The 21,340-nt window shown below is 42.8% G+C and overlaps 1 protein-coding gene across 4 annotated transcripts in view; it reads left to right on the top strand.

The window, feature by feature from the left end:
• Positions 1–21,340, top strand: part of LOC142578600 (TBC domain-containing protein kinase-like protein) — a 68,259-nt gene that overhangs the window by 46,596 nt on the left and 323 nt on the right. For 2 of the 4 annotated variants that reach the window (XM_075687996.1, XM_075687993.1), the window contains 11 exons: positions 3,081–3,168; positions 3,243–3,377; positions 15,479–15,541; positions 15,743–15,920; positions 15,984–16,067; positions 16,121–16,206; positions 16,267–16,303; positions 16,370–16,531; positions 16,930–17,042; positions 17,835–17,980; positions 21,203–21,329. In XM_075687996.1, coding sequence (XP_075544111.1) covers positions 3,081–3,168; positions 3,243–3,377; positions 15,479–15,541; positions 15,743–15,920; positions 15,984–16,067; positions 16,121–16,206; positions 16,267–16,303; positions 16,370–16,531; positions 16,930–17,042; positions 17,835–17,980; positions 21,203–21,329 — 1,219 coding nt within the window. The remainder of the gene's footprint in view (positions 1–3,080; positions 3,169–3,242; positions 3,378–15,478; positions 15,542–15,742; positions 15,921–15,983; positions 16,068–16,120; positions 16,207–16,266; positions 16,304–16,369; positions 16,532–16,929; positions 17,043–17,834; positions 17,981–21,202; positions 21,330–21,340) is intronic. The other 2 variants (XM_075687994.1, XM_075687995.1) reach the window with 2 other exon arrangements.

The raw sequence follows: 21,340 nt of genomic DNA, 5'->3' as shown, positions 1-21,340 counted from the left end.
GCATGCTTCCAAACTAGAAATTTGACTAAGTAGCAAGCTTGGAAATGTTTTTAAAGGGGCCCTGAACTACTTTTTTATCAAAGTCGAGAAACGAATTTGAAATTGAAATAGACTAGTTCAGAAATACTTCGCCGTAGAAAGTACATCAGTGCATTCAGTAGGAGTGGAGTTATAGGCCATCAAACACTCCCTGTGCGGTGCTTCCACTCCTTCTTCAATGACTTGCACTGCAAAGGCTACAATGGAGCAGGGCATGCCCACAACGCTCTACATACTGAACGTCACCGTGGTATGCAGTTCATATTTGATTTTGGATCTTCATGTAGATGCCACTACTTTCAACTTTGGTGCCTATGACGTGCCAAATGTAGTTGTCCTCAGCTACATGCAACTGTAGTGTGTATGCGCAGCATTTGCTTTGTGCATGACAAGAATTCAGCGCCCTCTCGCGCTCATGCGCTCTAGTATGGCCATGCTACATCTGCTACATGGTGAGCACCAGCTTTGTCTTGCACCAGCTTGACTGACGGATAGTAGCCACATCCAACTTGCGCATGTTTAAGTGCTATCAATAACTGATTGCATAATAGTTCTGAGGAAACCCGCAAGGTGGAGAGAAGATATTAATAGAGGGAAAATCAGACATCCACCCTTTTGTAGCACTTGCTATAAAGGAAACCCATACGGGTTCCTTGAAAAAAAAAAGCCTCGCAGTTCTGCTTAAGTTAATGCAACATGTGCAGAACCAAGCCTGGGTGATAAGCTATACTTGTATGATGCTGTTCTTTTAAGCAACTCATTCATCTATAAATACAACAACATGGAGCTTGATTTAGATGCTGAGGCAGGGCCCTCAGAGGTGGCTTCCCTTGAATGAGCAAAGCTGCCAATGAGATACAGCAGGTGTGTCATAGCAGCAGGCCCAGTACTGGTCCATGGTCTGTTACTGCATTGTTTCTCTCCCCTACCTGTGTGCTCTTTGCATGCACGACAGCTCCTGAGGTGGTTCTCTGAGGGCTACCAAGACATGGAAGCATCACTTCGACAAAAAGTTTAATTTCACAGATTCTTTAGGTACAACTTTGTATATCCAGTAAACGGTCCCATTAACATGAACTCTGACAGCATTTAGAAATATGTGAAGTCGAAATTTTTCTCTGGTTGCGTCAACCCGCACGTTTTTCACCTCTTGAATTTTGCGCCGGACTCCAGATATATTGAAATTGTGACTTAGAAATACCAGGGTAAAGGCAATAGGGCAGCATTGGCAGCGTCTATTGCACTTGCTTTTCGCCCAGCAGCAGCAGCTCTCTAGCCAAACCAGATGCCGTGCTGGGCTGAGCCCCATGCTTATCCTTGCCCCATTACGTCTGTTGCTGCTCGGGTGCACTTGCTCGGCTGCTCACTGCCACCTTGCTGTGGCATCACAGCAGCGGTAAACTGGGGTTGATTTTTTTTGTTTTTCCTCCTCTCACTGTCAGAGTGCTGTCAGGGAACATATCACTGTGGTCACAGTATTAACCCCTTAAGTGTTTTATTAATTTGACCAAAAGTGACCTTATTTTGCTTATATACATGGCTTATTTTCAACCTTCACTCCACCAAAAAACCCTTTTAATGTTTTTCCAACCAATTTGCTTCATGTTTTAAGCATGAAAACATTTGACCTTTTCACTATGCCACATATGTGTACTTGTCATTGCCACAAATGGTACAGTTAGAAACAAGGAAAAATGCATTATTTTACCCTGTTTCAAGATCAGCTGTTCTGCAAAACAAAGTTCTTGACTGAATGAAGTATTTTGTGCAATCTAGCACATCTAAGGCATGTCAGATTCAAGCAGCCACTTTCTTCTGCACATGCGACTCGTGTGAGCTGTCAGTGGCAGACACCATCATTCAAATCTGCCAAAAGGCGCAGAAAGTGCTATTCCAAAAATGCTGACTTTGACTGCTGACAAAATTCTGCCATCTCTAGTATAAAACAAAAACTGCAATAAACATGCCTCTCCAGCACTAACGAAATGGTGGCCCTCTACGTTGTAGAACGTGGAAGACTGAATCAATGTGCCTTTCGAGGTGCTGAAAAAGTGCTGCCATCTATGTAGTAAAAAAAAAAAAGTGAAATAACCACTGATGTCAAATGCTGCCACTGCAGCTGTCTGTCTGAAAAATGCTTGCAAATGTTAATTTGTGTGCGTTATTTGCTTGTATGTTATATATTCTTCACCAATGTTTGAAAATGCCTGCATATGTGATGAATTTTGTATGTGTTTACATGCTTGCATATTTCTATGTATACCCACCCTGCTATGATTCAGATCAGATCGCAGTATCTATAAATAATAAATAAGAACTACAAAGTGGATGTGCTTAGTTCATCCAAATCGGTTTGAAAACGGGATTATTGCTGTTGACGAGCTGAGCTCGCCCAAAGGAAAATTACCCTGGATCTTGTCTGAAACACTTTAGGGGTTAATCATGGCCTTGAGCGAGATGATCGGCACTTTTGAGCAGGCGCAGCTAGCCAGGCACTGTGCCCAAAAGAAGCTACCATGCGACCCGAGTTTTTCAGCGATCAGGGTTTGATGAGGACGCTAAATGCTGTTTCATTCATGGGTGTCTGCTAAAGGCATGACAGTGGCACTCTTACGCATATTAGTTTTGGTTTCCAGAGTAAAGTTGTCCAGAACTCATTATGATGCAGAAAGTAGTTGCATCAGCTGTTTGGATTTCTGGAACCAGTTATTCTCGGATGATAGGCTTCAAAACGTTGCATTAGGATCAATCATCTTGACTCTGTACCAAGCATGCTGTCTTGGCACAGCGCTAGTGATGCTGCTGCTCATAGACATGTTGACATGTCCAGTGCACACAATAAGTGACCGAGGATATTTCTGGCGGCATTTTGGCTCCATGTGGTCTTTGTGCAGCCAGTGGCCTTGTATTTTTATGATTTCAGTTATCTTTAAACTCTGTTTATCTTGAAATTTTGTCCAGATTATACAGCTTCGAGTCAATGGGATTTTTCTGTGTTCAAGTTGAGTTGTGTGATTGGAATGTTGCACAATTCCTTTCAGCAGAGAGGATGTTCCAGCCGGCCCCAGTTCCAGTAGTGACACTGCTGCACTGCCTGTCATCATTCGTGAAAAAGACATTGAGTACCAGGCAAGGCTTTTCTTTTTTTTTAAACCAGCTGCACTATGGTGACCTGTTAATGTGGCATTTTGTTCAAAATGCAGCTGCAGCGTGTCATCCTGTATAATCGACTGCTGGAGGCATACCCTTATCAGAAACAGCGCATTATCCAGGAAGCCAAGCTAGACATCCCACCGTTGTACAGGGCCCACATCTGGTCAGCATTGCTCGACGTACAGGTACAGCATAGCATTGGCAGAAAACGTGTTCCTTGGCTTGCTTGGTTAGGCCGAAAAACATCTACTGCAAATAATTTGTCACATTGACTAGAACAGAAAAGTACCTATATTTTTGTATGCTTTCAAGCATTCTGATACTGGTAGATGTGATACTGTTATGCAGCTCAACGCATAAAGCTCAACACAGGAAAGAAAGAACATTCTCAGCAGGCGTTCACAATATGCGGGCAGTAACATTTTTCATAGAATGTACTGTCATTTTATGACATACCGTTAAGAAACTCCTCCTGCTGTGCTACACACAAGTGCTTTATGTTTTTTTTTATAGCTGTCTTATTTTATTACACTTCTGTAGGATGTCGCCGCTATCATGTAGCAAGCTTAAATAATGTGAACCCTTCCTTGCAGTTGAAACCAACTGTATCTTGTTAGCAACTCCCTAAAGGAGCCTGCAGTATGTCCGTGTTTCTGGGTAATTAGTACTGGCTAATTAACTCACTTCTTCATTATTCTTATCACCATAATGTCAATACAAGGTTTGTAAAGCACACTTGAAAAGACGACTCTCAGTTGCTTGCCGCACAGTACTTTTTGCATAGCTGTTTTCCTGCAACTGAAAGAAACCACATGAAATTTTTTAACACACACCTGTGTGCCACAGCAGTGCTGCTTCTTGGATTGTAGCGCGAAGTGACACGGGCGGAGACTAGAAGCAGACGGGACGTCAATAGCACTCTCCTTGTGTGCTTTTAGTCTCTGTCCGTGTCACTTCACACTGCAATCCAAGATCAAGATGTAATGACAATATTAATATAAGTAAGCAGAATACGTGCAGCCACCACACCGACACTCCAATAGAACCTGTCATAATAAACACATCAGGCAGTATCCGACACAGTGCAACACGTTTAGGTATTCATATTTCCCATGGGCAATCGAAATCTAGAATGCGTTGCCAAAGGAAATTGTAGAATCAGATTCTGTGAATGGCTTTGTCACAAAATTGGAGCCATATTTTGGTTGCTTATGAAAGTATTTGAGCAAGCTTAAAGATAATAAGTTGGTTGAATGATTGGACATAGTGCATGTGTGATTGTATACTGCCTTATGATTTCAAATGTAAATATTGCAATGTGCTGAATAGTGGTGTTTTATTGAGCCCTAATAACTACAAGACTGTTATACGACTAATATTGCAATTGTTTTGAGCATCTTTTGTTATTTCTTGATTCATGAGAAACAGAGAAAGTGTCTTGTGTTGAATGCCAGTGTTGTATGACAGTTTTCTTTGCTTTTCTACATTTCTTTCTTTCTTTTGTTCTTTTTCTTGTTTTCCTGTTTTTCCCATGCTCATGTGTATTTTTACAATCCGCTTCCTGTTTGGGCCTGTGCAAAGGCTTACAGTATCGTTAAATAATAATAATAACAATGTTACCGTACCAACCCGCCTAACTTTCTATCCTTTTGCAGTGTTGCTCTCAACTATACTGCCTATGAACTAATTTTGCCTGCAAAGAGGCAAGGCCAAATGTTATTTAGCGCATTCCTTCGAGACTAGCCATTGCATTTGTGCTGCTATTTGGGTTTGCCTGATGCAGGAAATCAAAAGCGTGTGCTACAGGTCCTATTGTCATGAACTATTATCACTATTGTCTGTAAACTATTGTCCTATCACTGTCATAAACTATTGGGTGTGCCTGGTTTAGGCTGAACAAGAGCTTGGATGTTAGCAGGATATTATTGGCCCCAACAATATGAAATTCCCTGTCATAATGATGCAATGGCGGCATTATGCACTTGTTATGTATCTTGTTTTGTTCACCGACAGTGTTCCAGAGCAGCAGGGCTGTGTGCACAACATGCAGCAGGGCTGCAGATTGCGTTATTAAAAAATTTGTGGGATATCTTTTAAACGGGGAGAAAGGAGCTATATGTATAAGGTAGCTTCTTGCAAACAGTCGAAAGTGGCATTTTCAAATATGCTTCATAAACCTTGTATATTTATGTTATGACCATAAAGTGAATAATATTCGTGTTCAGTAATTAATTACGCTCTACAGGGAAAAAAAAAAAGGCTTCACAGTTGAAGAAAGATTGTCCTGGTCCCTGAGAACTCTGTATGGGTTTTCTTTGTAGCTTCACGTTAGTCAGTTGGATGACAATTTTTACCTATCATTCCTGTTTGGTAGTATGCCTCCATATTACCTGGTGTCCAACTGTTACATCTGCATGTGCTGACCATGAGGGACCACGTGGCACTCTAGCTGAACAGCCGCTGACTGAAAGTATCCCTTGCCAGAGCAGGCATGCTGCTTTTAAGAACTCACTAGCATTCACTGTGTCAAGATGGCACCCGAGGCAGAAGGATGTACACTGTGCTTCCAGCCCATTTGTGGTTGGCAGCAATTTTTGCCGTGCACATCTTGCCGGCAGCGTTTTCATTGCAAATGCCTCAGCATACAGACCAAGGAATACATCCTCATGGAATCCGGGACCCGCAAGTGCAAATGCGTTCAGTGTGTGAAGTGGCCTGATCCTTCGTCGACAGAGCTTATTGGCAAGACCGGCTGCACAGACATACCCCCCGAGGAACCTATGTTTTCCCTTGATCTTCAAGACATGGCTTCCATCAGCGTCTGGTGTTGTTCAGATGATGCAAACAATGGCTAGTCGAATGAATGCGTTGGCCACTGAGGTGTGACAACTTCAAGTGGAAAATGCGCTTTTGCGTAAGGCTGTGAGTGGCCCGAGTGCATCTGTTCAGGTGCGAACCACCTGCCAAGATGAGCACTCGCTCTCCTACTCTTCGGAATGTCGCAACTATGCATCTTCTTTGGTGACATACCTCGATGCCACAAATTCTGCCGCCCCACCAAAGCCTCCTGCTTAGCACCACCGTGCTCTTTTCCAATGCTCATTCAAAGCGGTGAGCCAGGCATCACGGCCTCAAGCGACATTTGGCACAGCTAAGCAGTCTATGCTTAAAGTAGCGTCCAAACTACAGGTGAAGAAAGGCCTATTTGTTTCTTGTCTCAACCCCACTATGACAGCATTGGTCATACAGAAACTTTTGGTGGATATAGCGGGTGACAAAGTGATTACGTGTACAAGACTAAAAACAAGGTATGAAACATATCGTTCCTTCCATATCTCTCTGGATGAGCATTTTTTAGAACATTTGTTAGGAAACAAACCTGAAGTGTGGCCTGATGGTTACGTATTTCATCCCTTCTATGGAAGCCTGTGGTCCTCGCGACACTTTGGGGATTCTAACAGTGCTCCAACCTCGTCCGAAAATGGCACAGGAAGTTGTGCAGTTAAACATCAATATAACGACCTACAATATAAGGGAATCCTCGATTTAATGAGGTACTCAGCTTTTTGTCACCTCTTGTACATAGAAATTAGAACCTCAATATAGCGAAGTGTGTTTGTATGCGATTTTAATATAACGAAATTTCGCTTCCGCGGCAAAGAAATGCCGAGACAATAAATGGAAACTCCCGCGCACGCAGATGGTCAAATTATTGAATTACAAGCTGCTGCTTGCAAACGCACCTCTCAAATCGCACCCGGTGTGACAGGAGTGACCGCTTAAGTGAAGCCGCATCATGTTCCATGTTCCGTATAAAGTCCAAGTGCAATAAGATCCTATCACGCCTGCGCACTTTGTGCTTTAGGTGCGAGTGAAGCTGTGCGAGGGGAAGAAAGATGGTTGTTTCACGCACGAGTGCCGCCTCCCCGCGTGAGCAGAGGGAAAGGGAAAGGGGAGAGGTAAGTTGGTGGTTACGCGATTTCTGGCGCGCGTCTTGGCCGTGGCGGAGCGCATACGCAGCCGCGCACCCTGCTTTAGAGGTAATCTGCCGAGATGGCGTACCATCATGTAAGCTGTATTCCTGCGCGTTTAGTATTGAAGGTTGCGTAGTCTCGAGTTTCGGTGACCTGTTGGCGCGAGAGGCAGACAAAGCATTCGCTCCCCTGTGCTTTTTATGATAGCGTCGTCCCAGTGCGGGCGACGCTGTCAGCCGCAGGAGCGTAGTGCACGCGAAAGCGTGGCTGGCTTCGCTTAATTCGTACCGCCTATGTGATGACAACGTCGACGTGGCATGAAACCGTATCATTCGTCGCCGACTTCCAAATTCATCAAAGTGAATTGTTTTCTCATTCAAATTTGCTTTTTTTCGATTGCCCGGTGATTCGGAATGTAAGAAAAATTGATTGGCAACTGTACTTATTTGCATAAAAGTTGGAATTTCAGTAACAATGAAATTTAATTTAGCTAAGCAAATTGTCGACTTTACCTACTTTGTTATATCGAGGTTTAACTGTATTATCAAAACAAGAGAGGCCTTTGAACTGAAAGTGAGGTGTTCTTCACGAATGCATACCAGTGTGAAGCATGATACTATATGCCTGATGGAAGCGTGGCTAAACTCGTAGTGTACAAGTGCCTCTTATTTCTCACATGAGTATGCTGTTTTCAGAGCCAACAGAATTTATTCTGACCAGGTTAAACATGGCGGCGGAGTTCTGATAGCATGCTGTTCTGTATTAGCTGCACTTAGAAGGCAAGACCTGGAGATGTATGATGAATGTTTGTGGTTGGAAATTCAAACACATGACAAACCACACCATCTTGTAGGCTGTTATTACTTTCTGCCTAATTCGGATTGTAACATTTTCACGAATAATCTTTTAGATATCGGGGATGAAATTGATTTTTCAAAGTACAAAGTTCACATTTACGGGTACCTTATCTTCCTGAAGACAAATGGGCGCCTGATTTGGTCAACAGTGACTGCACAGCCCTATAAGAAACAGCCGGATGTCTCATTGAGTTTATTAACTTTCATGGGTTACGTCAGTATAACCGGATGAACTGCACTGGTAATATTTTAGATCTAAGTATATCTAACATGCCTGATTTTGAGGTTCGAGCGGTGTGTGATCCTCTTGTTCTTGTAGATAAGTTTCATTGTCCATTTACTCTGTGATTCATTTTGTCTTTTCGTCCAATGAGTGGACTCAAACCGGAAAAATTTAAATATGCTTATGGCAGTTACCTTGGGCTGTACACTGAGCTTCACAACTATTATTGGTCTCAATTCTTTCAGACCAGGAATGTTGACTCATGCATTGAGCTACTAACGGCAGTTGTACAAGGATTAATGAAAAAAATATATACTGCGATGTCATCCCAAGATGTCTAGATTCCCTTACTGGTTTTCTTGCGATTTGAAACACTACTTGAATATAAAACAGCGGTATCACAAATTGTACATAACATCTGAAAGTGAATATGGATACTAAAGATATTCGTTATGTAGACAAATTGTGAAAAAACTTATTGTACGCGATGAAGCTGAATACCATAAACTTCTTGAAGAGAACTTCAAGAAAGAACCGAACTCCTTTTGGGATTTTGTGCGGAAGCAAAGTAAAGGTAGGGTCAACGTTTCTGTGCTGAAGATGCATGACAGTATTTGTTTCAAACCACAAGATATATGCCAAGCCTTCACTCACCACTTCAGTTCTTGCTTTGTGCACCCTGAAAGCTCAACCCCTGTTATCACCTTTGACAACAGCACTGACTGCTTAGTATATGAAAGTGTCAATGAACATGAGGTTTTATTGGCGATTCAGAAGCTTAAGTCAAAACTTTCAACCAGTGTTGATGAAATTCCAAGCTTCATAATCAAAGGATGTGCTGACATTTTTAGTCCTGCTTTGACGTATTTGTTTAACTTATGTTTGCACACTGGTGCTTTTCCTTGCCTTTGGAAGCTGTCAGTAGTCATTCCTGCATTTAAATCTCGCAATGCTTGTGATCTGAATAACTTTAGACCAGCGTCACTTATTTGTTGTTTTGCAAAAGTTTTTGAAATGGTAATGTATGAACGCATGAGTTCATACTTCAAACAAAAGATCTCGTCTTTGCAACACAATTTTTTAAAAGGAAGATCCATTGAATCAAATTTATGCCCCTTTCTTGAATACAGTGTGCCTCATGTGTTTAATTGCGGTCAGGTAGAAACAATCTACTTTGACATGAAGAAGGTTCCGACACGGTTTCACTTGAGGTACCTCTAATGAAGATTGAAAAATAGGGACTTTGCCTCATGTACTGCAAATGGCTCAAATGCTACCTTGGCAGCCGCTGAAACCTCGTAAGATTTTCTGGCCGTGTGTCCGACAAATTTGTATCATCATCGGGAGTGCCTCGAGGTTCTAACCTAGGGCCATTGTTGTTTCTACATGTTATGAACGCAAAGGTGTTGTTCTTTACAGATGATCTAAAATTATTCTGTAAGACTGAGAATTTAGAAGACTGCCGCGGTTTGCAAGCTGACATTGGCAACATCGAGAAATGGTGCTTGATGAATGGGCTTAAAGGGACTCAAACGATTTTGACAATTTTGTACAAATGTACTGAGTCATTAGACTAGGTCCTTCTGATCATTAATTTATGCATCTAAGTGCTCCGCGTAAAACGTGTAATTTATTATAAGGTTTTAAATATGTACATCGCTGCCGATCGCAACACACTGCTTGGCTGAATTTTCAGCCGCCCCCACCCATTTTACGTACATTGCCCTAATGACGTCAGTAGGGCGAGCTATTCGATTGGCTGTTCAGGGGTATCTTCGATAATTTTTCCGCCTTAATGGTGAACAAATGTTTGTGATAGTTGGAATGTTAGCTAATTTGTTTCTATAAAAAGAAAGTAACAGAAAGAGAATACACAAGAACAATTTCTCAGTACACTTAAGCACTCCTGGCACACAGCAAATGTCGTCTGCTTGTATTACAAAGTGCTCTGTCTTGACGAGAGCTCAGCGGTCAGTGTCGGTCTGTCTTTTCGTAAGCACCATGAATCGCCTTTGTTGCGTTGTGGGCTGCAAGTGTAGCGACTGGCAGTATGTCAAGCTGCGACACTGTGTCCCTCTGCAAGGCAGCAGATGAGCGGAGTGGCTGCAGTGCATCGGACTTTCGGCATCCGAGCCAGGATTTGTGTGTTCGCAGCCACCACTTTACACCGCATATCGTATTGACCGCAAATAAAGATGGGGACAGAGGAAGAGAACACAAAAACAACACGGGCGTTTACCTTCAACTGGTTTATTTACGGCAACCCGTGGGCACAGATAGGCAAATAGAACATGTGCAGAACGCAGCAAACAAGAACACTAATCAGCCTAGCGAGGCAACCAATTATAAAAAAATATATATTTCCGATTGAAACAACCTAACGGAAGTGTCACTAACACAGTCTTGGCTTTTCTTTTTTATGTGATATGCCTCCATCAGTTCGCATGCAGTCTGGTCCTGGCTTCTCCCCAGAATCTTTATCTCCTTAAAAGTGGTGCACAGGGGCAGGCATTGCAGTGTGCAGGCAAGTGCGCCAATTCATTTTTCATTAACTTTTGTTCATGTTCTCTGGCTCGATCATTCAGGCACTGTCCTGTCTGCCCTATGTAGGACTTGCCACGCACCAGGGGATTTCGTACACAACTCCTACATTGCATTTTGCACACGGCTTGGTATGGTTTTTGCCACAGCCTTGCCTTCCTTTAGGAATACGGGAGGTGCCAGGGCAGAGCCGCGCCAGCTTAAACATTTTAAAAGTTTTTAGATATATGGATGATTTTTTCATTGTTTTTACTGGGCAAGGAAGTTTAACTTCTTGTGACCGCATTCTAGCCATTTTTAAACAACTCAATAAAGGGTTTTCTTTTACTCACAGACTTCCGCATGACAATTCCTTAAAAACGCTCCCCCCCAGACGCTTTGTCTATGGTAGCTAAAGAAATGTTACACACAAGCAATGCAATGCAGATTCCACATTTCTGCAGAAAAAAAGTGTTCGTCAAAACTGATAAAAGTGGTATTGAGATAGGTTTCTAAAAGCGTTAAAAAAATCTTCCACTGAGATACTGGAAGAGAATAGTGCCATTTTCTAGAATACACATCTTCACAGCAACAAACAGATCTTTATTGAGGAACAGAGTAGAAAAGATATACATCAACTGAAAAAGCTGGATTTATGACCTGGTTAGCCCTTAGAAAATCAACAACCTTGTCAGAGCTTTTTGTAACAAAGGGGTCGGATATAACAAGCGCCTTCAAACTCTTTAAAATGAAGCGGCTAACTTGAACCTGCCACGTTCCACTCTCGTTGCGTTAACTATTGTCCTGAATTGAATGCCGGGCTTATGTGTCTTCGCAATAAAGAAAACACTTAGCGCAACGCTCGAAGCACTACTGATGTCCCTAGCTAGTCTATCGAGATTAAGAGACTTGCACATTCTTACAACCCTGCTTTTTACTCTGGTTTCAGAGTTCCTAATAAGTTTTAAATTCTTCTTCAGTGCCTCGGAGGCTTTAGCACCAAACATGCCCTTCGGGAGCACAACAAATCCCCACTCTTTGTCTGCTTCTAAAAGTACAAGCTTGTCTTTACAAAGCGTCAAAGCCCTATGTATAGTGGATGCTGTTCCACTGGAAGCCGGTTTTGAGACACTCCTGCTAAGACGGCCAACACCTTCCAACAGGCACCCGTCATGGTGATCCTGCGGAGCCTTCTTCACCACCCGCCTGTTCAGAGCAGTGAGTTCATGGGCAGGAACTTGATACTCAAACGCTGTACTTCAGTCCTTTAGCAAGCAGGGCGGTCATGTCTTCTGGGATGCTTGCGTTGCCAAGCACAAGCGGCTTATTTCCTTGTCCCTGACTTGTCCTCATACCGTACTTTACACCGGAGGATTACTACCACAATAGCATTCCGAGAGTCCAGTATTCGGGTAAACACAAGCGAGGGGACAGGGCTTGGCCGCTTGACCGTGCCGTTTCACGGGATGAGCAGAAGCGCAAACGTGTGTAATCTGCACGGTGCAGCCACCTGGTGGCACGGTCCTCAACCAAACACAGTAGGAGTAACGAAGTGTATAATTCTTTGCTGCTGGTTTAAATTTTTTGCAGGAGCGCAATCGTTAACATGCTGCTTTTGTAAATGTTTAAAGTGTTTTACACTTGGTTAGAGCAGTATTAGCTCCTTGTTTGGCTGGTTAAGCTCTGTGCCAACAGGTGGCTGGACCGATCAGGCCGTTCATGCACGTCTACGCTAAAGTTGCTTCATCAGCTTGAGTTAGTGTCTACACCAGTCCGTTGAAACGCCCAGCTCGCCTGTGGTTACCGGAATATCAGACACGTTCGCTGCTGTGACAGAATGCTCGGAACGCACGCTGCTTCGATAACTCTCGCTTGGGGTTGACTGCCAAGCAGCTGCCGGAGAGGTTGTAGAGACTTCGCACACTCGCACTTAGAGAACCAGAAGTAGAAGCACGACGTGGCATTATCACGCAGAGCCAGTGAAGGCGGAGCTTCGCTTCGATCACTCGGCGAAAATGCATGACTATGGAGAAGGGTAACTGGTAATCGTCCGTAGCTCTCTTAATATGAGGCGCTTCACACAAATTGTGGTGCGAATGATTAACTTTAGCTGTACCCTACGCGTCTAAAAAATTTGTCCACACCGTATCAGCAGCCCTTTAAATTGAACATTAAGAATTAAACTGAATTGACCTGCATTTGCTGCAAGATGCTCGAGCATATAATTGCTTCTCATATTTATAATCACCTAGAGTCCAATAATTTCTTTTTTCGCCATCAACATGGTTTCAGGAAAGGATTATCATGTGAGACACAGTTACTCGAATTCACAACTGACCTGCACCTTAACATGAACAATAACCAGCAGACCGATTGCATTTTTCTTGACTTTTCCAAAGCATTTGATCGTGTAGCTCATTGTCGCCTTATTGCAAAATTAACTGCACTTCGAATTGACTCCTTCACTCTAACATGGCTTCGTAATTTTCTTTCGAATCGTCAACAGTTCACAGTAGTTAACAATATCGCTTCGTCTCCTACTTACGTTACTTCTGGTGTGCCTCAGGGCAGCGTTTTGGGCCCTTTACTCTTCCTAATTTACATAAATGATTTGCCACTTAATGTTTCTTCTCACTTACGTATTTTCGCTGACGACTGCATTATTTACAGATCAATTAACAGTACTGACGACCACCTGGCCCTTCAAAATGACCTTAGCCTAATTCATAATTGGTGTAACACCTGGTTAATGGCTTTAAATGTATCAAAATGTCAGGTAATTTCTTTTAGTCGTAAGCGTGACAACTCACATTTTTTATACAGCGTCAATAATAAACAATTGTTACATACAGTATCGTATAAATATTTGGGTGTTCACCTAACCGAAAACCTCTCCTGGACAGACCACATTGCTGCCGTTTGCGCAAAAGCTTCAAGGACTTTAGGTTACCTACGTTGTAATCTGGGTAATTCACCTTCTAACATTCGCAAATTGGCTTATCAGACATTTGTTCGTCCACAGCTCAAGTATGCATCATCCATTTGGTCCCCGCATCCTACATACTTAATCGACATGCTTGAATCAGTCCAAAACCGAGCTGCCCGTTTCATTACACGTAATTATAGCCATCACTCCAGCGTAACGCAAATGAAACTCGATCATTCCATACAGCCTTTAGTTCTTCGCCGTAATATCGCTCTGTTATCCCTGTTTCACAAATATGTTTACAATGCCGCACAATCCACATTACATATCCAGATCGCCTCGAACACGTCTCGCCGATTAAATAACCACTTTAGTTTTGCGCGCATGTACGGTACGACACATGCTTTTAACTTTTCCGCGCTCCCTAAGGCCATTCGCTTGTGGAACAATCTGCCTGATCACATTGCTTCCGAGTCAGATCAAGAAAAATTTCGTCATCTCCTACACGAGCATTTTTCATAATAGCACTTACAAATCACTTTATCTTGTTTCTTAACCTTGGCAATGTGCTTCAAACTTCTTGTGATTTTTTTTTAAATTGATGCATTGCTATCTCGCTCCTATGAATTGCTATTTTATGCTGCGCCACGTGTTCACTTGTATGCCTTGTATATATTATAGCTTTCTTGCGTCTATTTCCCTAAATATCCCTTCAAGAATTGTACTCCCTGATATGTTCATTTTTCATGTATTTTACTTTATAGTATTAGTACCTTACGTTGAGTTTTACTCGTGTTATTTCCTTAAGTGTACCTTTGTGGCCTTTCATTACTTCAGTTGTTCCTTTTACATGTTTTTGGTAGTAATGAGCCCTGCATTGAGGCGTATCTTTTGTATTACACTTTAGAAGGCTGTTTACTCTTTCTTTTCCCCCTTGATTTTGTACCCCCCTTACACAATGCCCGCATAGGGCCTGTAAGGCATTTTAAATAAATAAACTGATGTTTTGTTTCCTACTAGAAAACACGACAGTTATATTTAATTATACTCTTCCTGGCGGAAAAATATCGCATGCTGCCCATGTGCAAGACCTTGGTGTTGTTGACTCAAAGCTCGATTTACAGTTGCATGCATTCTCATTTGTTTTGCGTGCATCGAGGCCATATTGGTATTATTTCTAGGTTAACAAAATATCATCAATACAAGTGTCTGTGCACTCTTTACTGTGCTCTCGTGACACAATGCCTCGAGCTCGCATCAGTAGCCTGAAATGACGTCTCTGTTAGCTATTCCAGTCGAATCGAAAATGTTCAGCATAAGTTTGTACGCATACTGCATGATAGATATATTGGTCGCCATTGTTTTTGTAACTATGATTCTCTCTTAGCAGACCTTAGTACGTCTACTCTTTATGACAGGCAACTTGTGTGCGACCTGCAGTTCCTTTGTAAAATTGTGCGTGGCTCCATTGATTGTGACCAGTTATTGACGTTACTGCAATTTCGTGTGCCTCATGCAAAAGCGGCCAAATGTCAATACATTTTATCCTTAGATGCATGCCATTTGTCCCGCGACTTGTTTGCAGATCACCTATAATTCATTCTTTCATAGCACGGACATATGTGCCTAAACTGCTGTTTTTTATCGCTCTTTTTAGATTGTCTATATTGTCTTTGCGATTTTCTTTTCTCTGTAATGTGTCTGTATCTGATCTAGTGTGAGCTTGTTTAGGCCAGTGGCTGTTGAGGTACACTCAAGATAAAATATCCATCTATACTGTGTGCAGGGTGCACTTATGCGAGAGTATGAAGCCATTGACAAGGAAACTACCACCCCAACTGACAGGCAGGTGTGTTTTACTTAATGATCATGCCATCAATAACATCTTTTTTATTACCTTGGTTAAAGAAGAGTCCTCTCACCGTAAGAATGTAATGCATGTATTAAAAGAAACACTAGCATTCTTTTTATGTGTGGGTTTTGTGGCCCACCAACATGCAGCCATGAAGTTTCATGTGGGATGCTCCATTTCTCTTTGCAATTCTTCCAGATCGAAGTTGACATTCCTAGATGTCATCAATACGACGAGCTGTTGTCATCACCTACTGCTCATGCAAAGTTCAAGCGCCTCCTGAAAGCTTGGGTTGTCAGCCACCCTCACTATGTTTATTGGCAGGGTTTAGATTCCTTGTGTGCACCATTCCTATACCTACACTTCAATGATGAAGGTGATTATACTTTAACATGGCAAATACTGTGCGAGCCAGGCTAAGTACCTCTTCTTTGTGCAGCTTCTGCATATGCATGCCTGTCCACATTCATCTCAAGGTACCTCTACGACTTCTTTCTTCAAGATAACTCCCAAGTCATCAAAGGTAAAAAAGTAGGTTTTCTTCAGAGCCCTTAACAGCAGATGTGCTTTCTTCAGAATACCTGGCCGTATTTTCTCATTTGGTTGCTTTCCACGACCCGGAGCTGACAAACCACTTGGACAGTATTGGATTTCTCCCAGAGGTGGGCCCTTTCTTAGTCTCCTGGAGTATTTTTACAGTTTTTTTTTTCTTTCTGTGACAGCTGTACTCTATTCCATGGTTTTTGACAATGTACACACGTAAGTTTGCCTCTGTTAATGTTCGACGATGCCAGGTGAATGGTGGTATTGCTCATTTTTAAACAGATGTGTTTCCCTTGCACAAGATATTTCACCTCTGGGACACACTTCTGCTTGGCAGAGACAGCTTTCCACTCTGTGTTGGTGTGGCCATTCTACAACAGCTTCGCACAGATCTGCTATCATTTGGCTTCAATGAGTGCATTTTGCTGTTCTCAGACATGCCTGGTGAGTAAACAAGTGGCTTTGGATACCTAGGCACGCAGAACATAATTAGCCCTCATGTTCACCAATTGCAAATGTGCGCACAAGCTGGGAGAATGACAACTATGTTCTGATTACGAGGCATACCATATAGTGGGGGCACTACTGATCAATTTTGACCACGTTTCTTGTTTACACAGCTCATGTTACTGATAGTTATCTCTCAAAATTTGGTCAGGTCAATGACTGCGACCTCGTTGCTCCATCCACTTGAAATGTGTGTGGGCCCCTTGCCCTTCAGCATATTCCCCAGCCAACTGCAAAGTGTCCGTAATGGAGTGTACCAATGAGGCCCCCTCCCGGGGGTGTGTGTTGTCCATGTCTGGCACTCCTGCTGTTGTTTGTTTTGCCTCTTCCCACAGAGATAGATATACAGCGGTGTGTCCAAGATTCCATTCGCATCTTCTGCAGTACACCGCAGAGCTCCACATTCAGAGCTCATGCAAGACCTGGCAGCCAGCCCCAGGATCCACTCGTAAGCAACCTCAGTCACTCCTTTGTGCTTATTTACACTTATTAGGGAGGTTTAGAAGTAGGGGGATACTATTGGCCAGGCATACAAAGGATAATTCAGGAGTACTACTCCCGCACCATGTGTATGAAAGCCAAAGTGCAAAAAAAAAAGGGGGGGGGGGGGGGACTGGTGGGCTCGGTCGAGAAAGATAGCTTGGTTTGTGCTGCTTCCTTTCATACCACCAGATTTCAAGGGAAATTGGGCACAATAGGTTGGTTCTAGATAAATGCCTATCGAAAGATATAATCTGCCAGTAATTAAGCAGATTCTTTAAAACCAATAATCATACCAGTTGATGCAATCTACTTTTGTAAATGCACATTAATGCTAAAAAACAGTCAATTCCTCCGCGCATCATTGCTAGAACTGGCTGCTATGCCAATAAAACCAAAATTTACTTACTCAATTCCTTTTATCTCTTTGTTCAAAGGAGAGCTTGTGCACTCCGCTGCTTGCCATGAAAATCCTGCAAATGTGGCAAGCTTCGCTCGAACAGCCCAGGTAAATGGCGTACCATATGGGCATATAAGTGTGTTAGGCCCACACAACTAATACAAGCAAAAATCCTTTCGCAGCTTTAAACAGTATACAGTTCCGGGCTTATGTGCACTCGAACAGAAATTTAGCTGAATGCTTGTTCTGTTTGACATCCTGGGTTCCATGTTGTCAGTATGCACATAATAAAAATTTGCAGTAGGCAATGCACCCTGGATGTTTGTGAAATATGCCAACTGATTGAGCCTTGTCCTGCAGGGCATGTCGCCGGTGCCTTTGGAAGAGCTCAAGGCAGAGCTCTGTCCACGAATCTCTCCTAGGGATCTGCTGGATCTGCTTGAAATGTCTCGCAGAGACAGCTCCAAGCTGCGTCTTCTTGTTATCGATGTGCGTCCACCTGACGAGTATCCTTTGAGCATGAAGTGCTGAGCTGACATGTTAATTTGCTGTGTAGCAATCTAGTCAAAAACACCCACTGGTATTACTTTCATATGTAAATTTTGCAACACAGATGCAAGGACAAGACTACCGTTGCACAAATGCAATCAGATTTATAACTTCTGCAGTCCTTTAATGAAACCATGCCATTGAATATGCTTGATGGTTGCATTAAAATGATGCAGCTTGTTTCAGGAGTGGCTACAAATGACAGTGGGCAGTAGTAAGCAAACTTGATGTACTGCAGTAGAACAGAAAAGTAGGTGATCTTGACAGGTTCAGCACACACAAGAGAATATGGATAGAAGTGCTTACTTGCAGCTCTTTTTGTTTAAAGGAAATTGCAAAGAAATCAGCAAGGGTAAAAGCAGACAAATTCAGGCTGGTACTTGCAAACAAATTGCAGCCTTAGAACAAAGAGATGAAGGTGACATAGAGGTTATGAATGAAATCGTAACTAGGCTGGCTTCAGAGGCAGCAATTGAAGTGAGAAGCAAGGCAACCAGTAGGCAAGCTTTCCCAAGGAACGACAAAGCGTGAAAGTGTCTAACTTAAGAGATAAGACAGAATTTGCGGAACTGTCCAAACTGATCAACAAGGCCAAAATAACGGATATCCGAAATCAGTGACAAGGAAACAAACCAAGATGTACGCACTGAAAGATAGGCAGGGTTATATCATCAGCAGCAGAAGAATTCTATACTGACCTGTACAGTACCCAGAGGAGTCGGGATACTTCCATATACTCCCAGTATTATATAAAATATTCACAAAGATAATTTGCAATAGTATAAAGGCAATACTTGACTTAAGCCAACCAAGGGAACAGGCTGGCTTCAGGAAGGGATACTCTGCAATGGATGACATCCATGTCATTAGCACAATCAGCCTCTCTATATTGGTTTTATAGATGACGAAAAGGCATTTGTTTCAGTAGAGATACCAGCAGTCATAGAGGCATTACGTAATCAAGGGGTACAGACCGCTTACATAAATATCCTGAAAAATATATACAGATTCCGTAGCTACCTTAATTCTGCACAAGTAGGAAGATACCTATAAAGAGAGGAGTCAGACAAGGAGACGCACTCTCCAATGCTGGTCACTGCGTCCTTGGAATTATTCATGCTATTAAATTGGGAAGGCTAGGAGCAAATCGACGGTGAATATCTTGGCAACCTTCGGTTTGCCAATCACATTGTTCTATTCAGCAATACTGCAGATAAGTTACAACAAACGATTGAGGACCTTAACAAAGAGAGTGGAAGAGTGGGGTTGATAGTTACTATGCAGAAGACAAAGATGATGAATAGCCGGGCAAGGGAACAAGAGTTCAGGATCGCCAGTCAGCCTCTAGAGTCTGTGAAGGAGTACGTTTACCTAGGTCAATCACAGGGAACCTTGATCACGAGAAGGAAATCCATAGAAGAATGAAAATTGGTTGGATTGCATATGGCAGACATTGTCATATCCTGACTGGAAGCTTACCATTATCATTAAAAAGTAAAATGTACAAACAGTGCATTTTACCTGTGCTGACATGTGGGGGCAGACAAAGAATGACAAAAGAAGCTTGAGAACAAGTTAAGGACCGTGCAAAGAGCGATGGAACGAATAATGCTAGGCATAACGTTAAGAGACAGAAAGAGAGCAAACAGGTACATCCGACATTCTAATTGACATCAAGAGAAAAAAAATTGAGCTGGGCAGGTCATGTAATGCGCAAGACCATTAGGGTTACAGAACGGGCACCAAAAAAAGGGAAGCGCAGTCGAGGACGGCGTTGGGGCAATGAAACTAGGAAATTCACGAGAGCTAGTTGGAATCGGTTGGCGCAGGACAGGGGTAATTGGAGATCGCAGGGAAAAGCCTTCGCCTGCAGCCGACATAATGTAGACTGATGATGAGGGGGAATAAAAATGTAAACGGCAAGCAACATATGCATTTCAGCATACATCAGTTCTTGTCTACACGTCAAAATGCATGTTACTTGCCATTTAATTTTGCATTTTTATGCATTTTCCTTGAAATAAAAAAAGCAATTGCCAATTTCATCAGAAAGCTGGTGTGAAGAGGTCCCGCAGTGTTAAAGGCGTCGCATCTTGATGGTGCACGAGGCGAGACCGAAAGAAAGGATTAAATAATTCACCGTAATGTTTACTGTCCGTTTTGCCCAGACCAGTCTATGCCAGCACCAACTTGCCTTCGTTGCTGTTGTAGCGAAGTACAACTCTATAAAGACCTTCCACAAGTGTGCTGCACGTGCACATCGGTACTGTGACAGCACGTTGGCAACAATGCAATCTGTCTCAAGCGTTCGTATAATTGCTGTCGCAATAAAACGAGTTGAATTGGCACTTCCGTCGGCGTATTTTGTTTGAGCTGAATTGGTCAATAAAATGGATCTGCTATACAAGTTATCTTGTCCGTCGTTACAATTTTATGCTCCATCTTTATTTCCTTTTTTGATTGCAACTGTTTCTATTGCACCTTAAAAAAAACTTGCACGCGACCAACAAAGATTGGCTTTGTCAAGTCCAACATCCATTCACTTTGCTGTACCTGTGGACAACTATTACTCTTTGAACCACCTTTCTTAGAAACCTCAAGAATGCCTTAGTGGTACCTCCCAAGAATATATCGCAGAAACAATTTTTTAAGAAGACCCAATACAAGTGCAATATTTACCTTTCGCATTGGTGCTCCACTCCGAAGAAGTGGTAAGCTGTGCCCTGCCTTCAGCGAAAGGGTTTAAAATGTAAGTGCACAGCAGGGCTGGCTACAGATGGACTTTGTTCGGCTTAGCGCAATGCACACCTAGCCAAGAGTGAGCGCACGCATACCTTGTGTATGCTACTTGCAAGTGTACCTGTGGTCTGGACTTGAGTTCACGTGGCTCAAGGTTGGCCGATTCGAAATCAGCTAGATTCAATAGCTGCAACTCGGCCAAAGTTTAATTCCTACGTGGGCGAGCATGGCTTGTAGCCAACACAAACTTGTACCTACCGCAGGTATATCTTATAAAGGAATATTTGACTAGGCTACTAAGGCCTACTGTGACACTTTTGCTCTGTTTAATTGTAAGTCTTTGTCAACTGGCCCATAAAGTCACTATTATAACATTACATAATTAGACAGGTTGCAATGCGTCAGCTGCATACCATGAGAAATTCCTTAATGAAAGGCAGGTATCAACGGGGCACCGTTCCTGGTGCCCTGAATGTCCTACCCACCCATTTGGGGGAACCAGCCCTGCAAGGTGGCTGCATGGTGGTCGTGGCAGGCAGCCTAAAGGATCACACTGCTGCCGTCTCTGTGAGTATTGT

The sequence above is a fragment of the Dermacentor variabilis genome, chromosome 4 (genome assembly GCF_050947875.1).
Source record: "Dermacentor variabilis isolate Ectoservices chromosome 4, ASM5094787v1, whole genome shotgun sequence".
In the NCBI taxonomy this organism is placed as follows: Eukaryota; Metazoa; Arthropoda; class Arachnida; order Ixodida; family Ixodidae; genus Dermacentor; species Dermacentor variabilis.
Note: the sequence above shows the minus strand (reverse complement) of the source record. Positions and strands in the feature narration are given on the sequence as shown.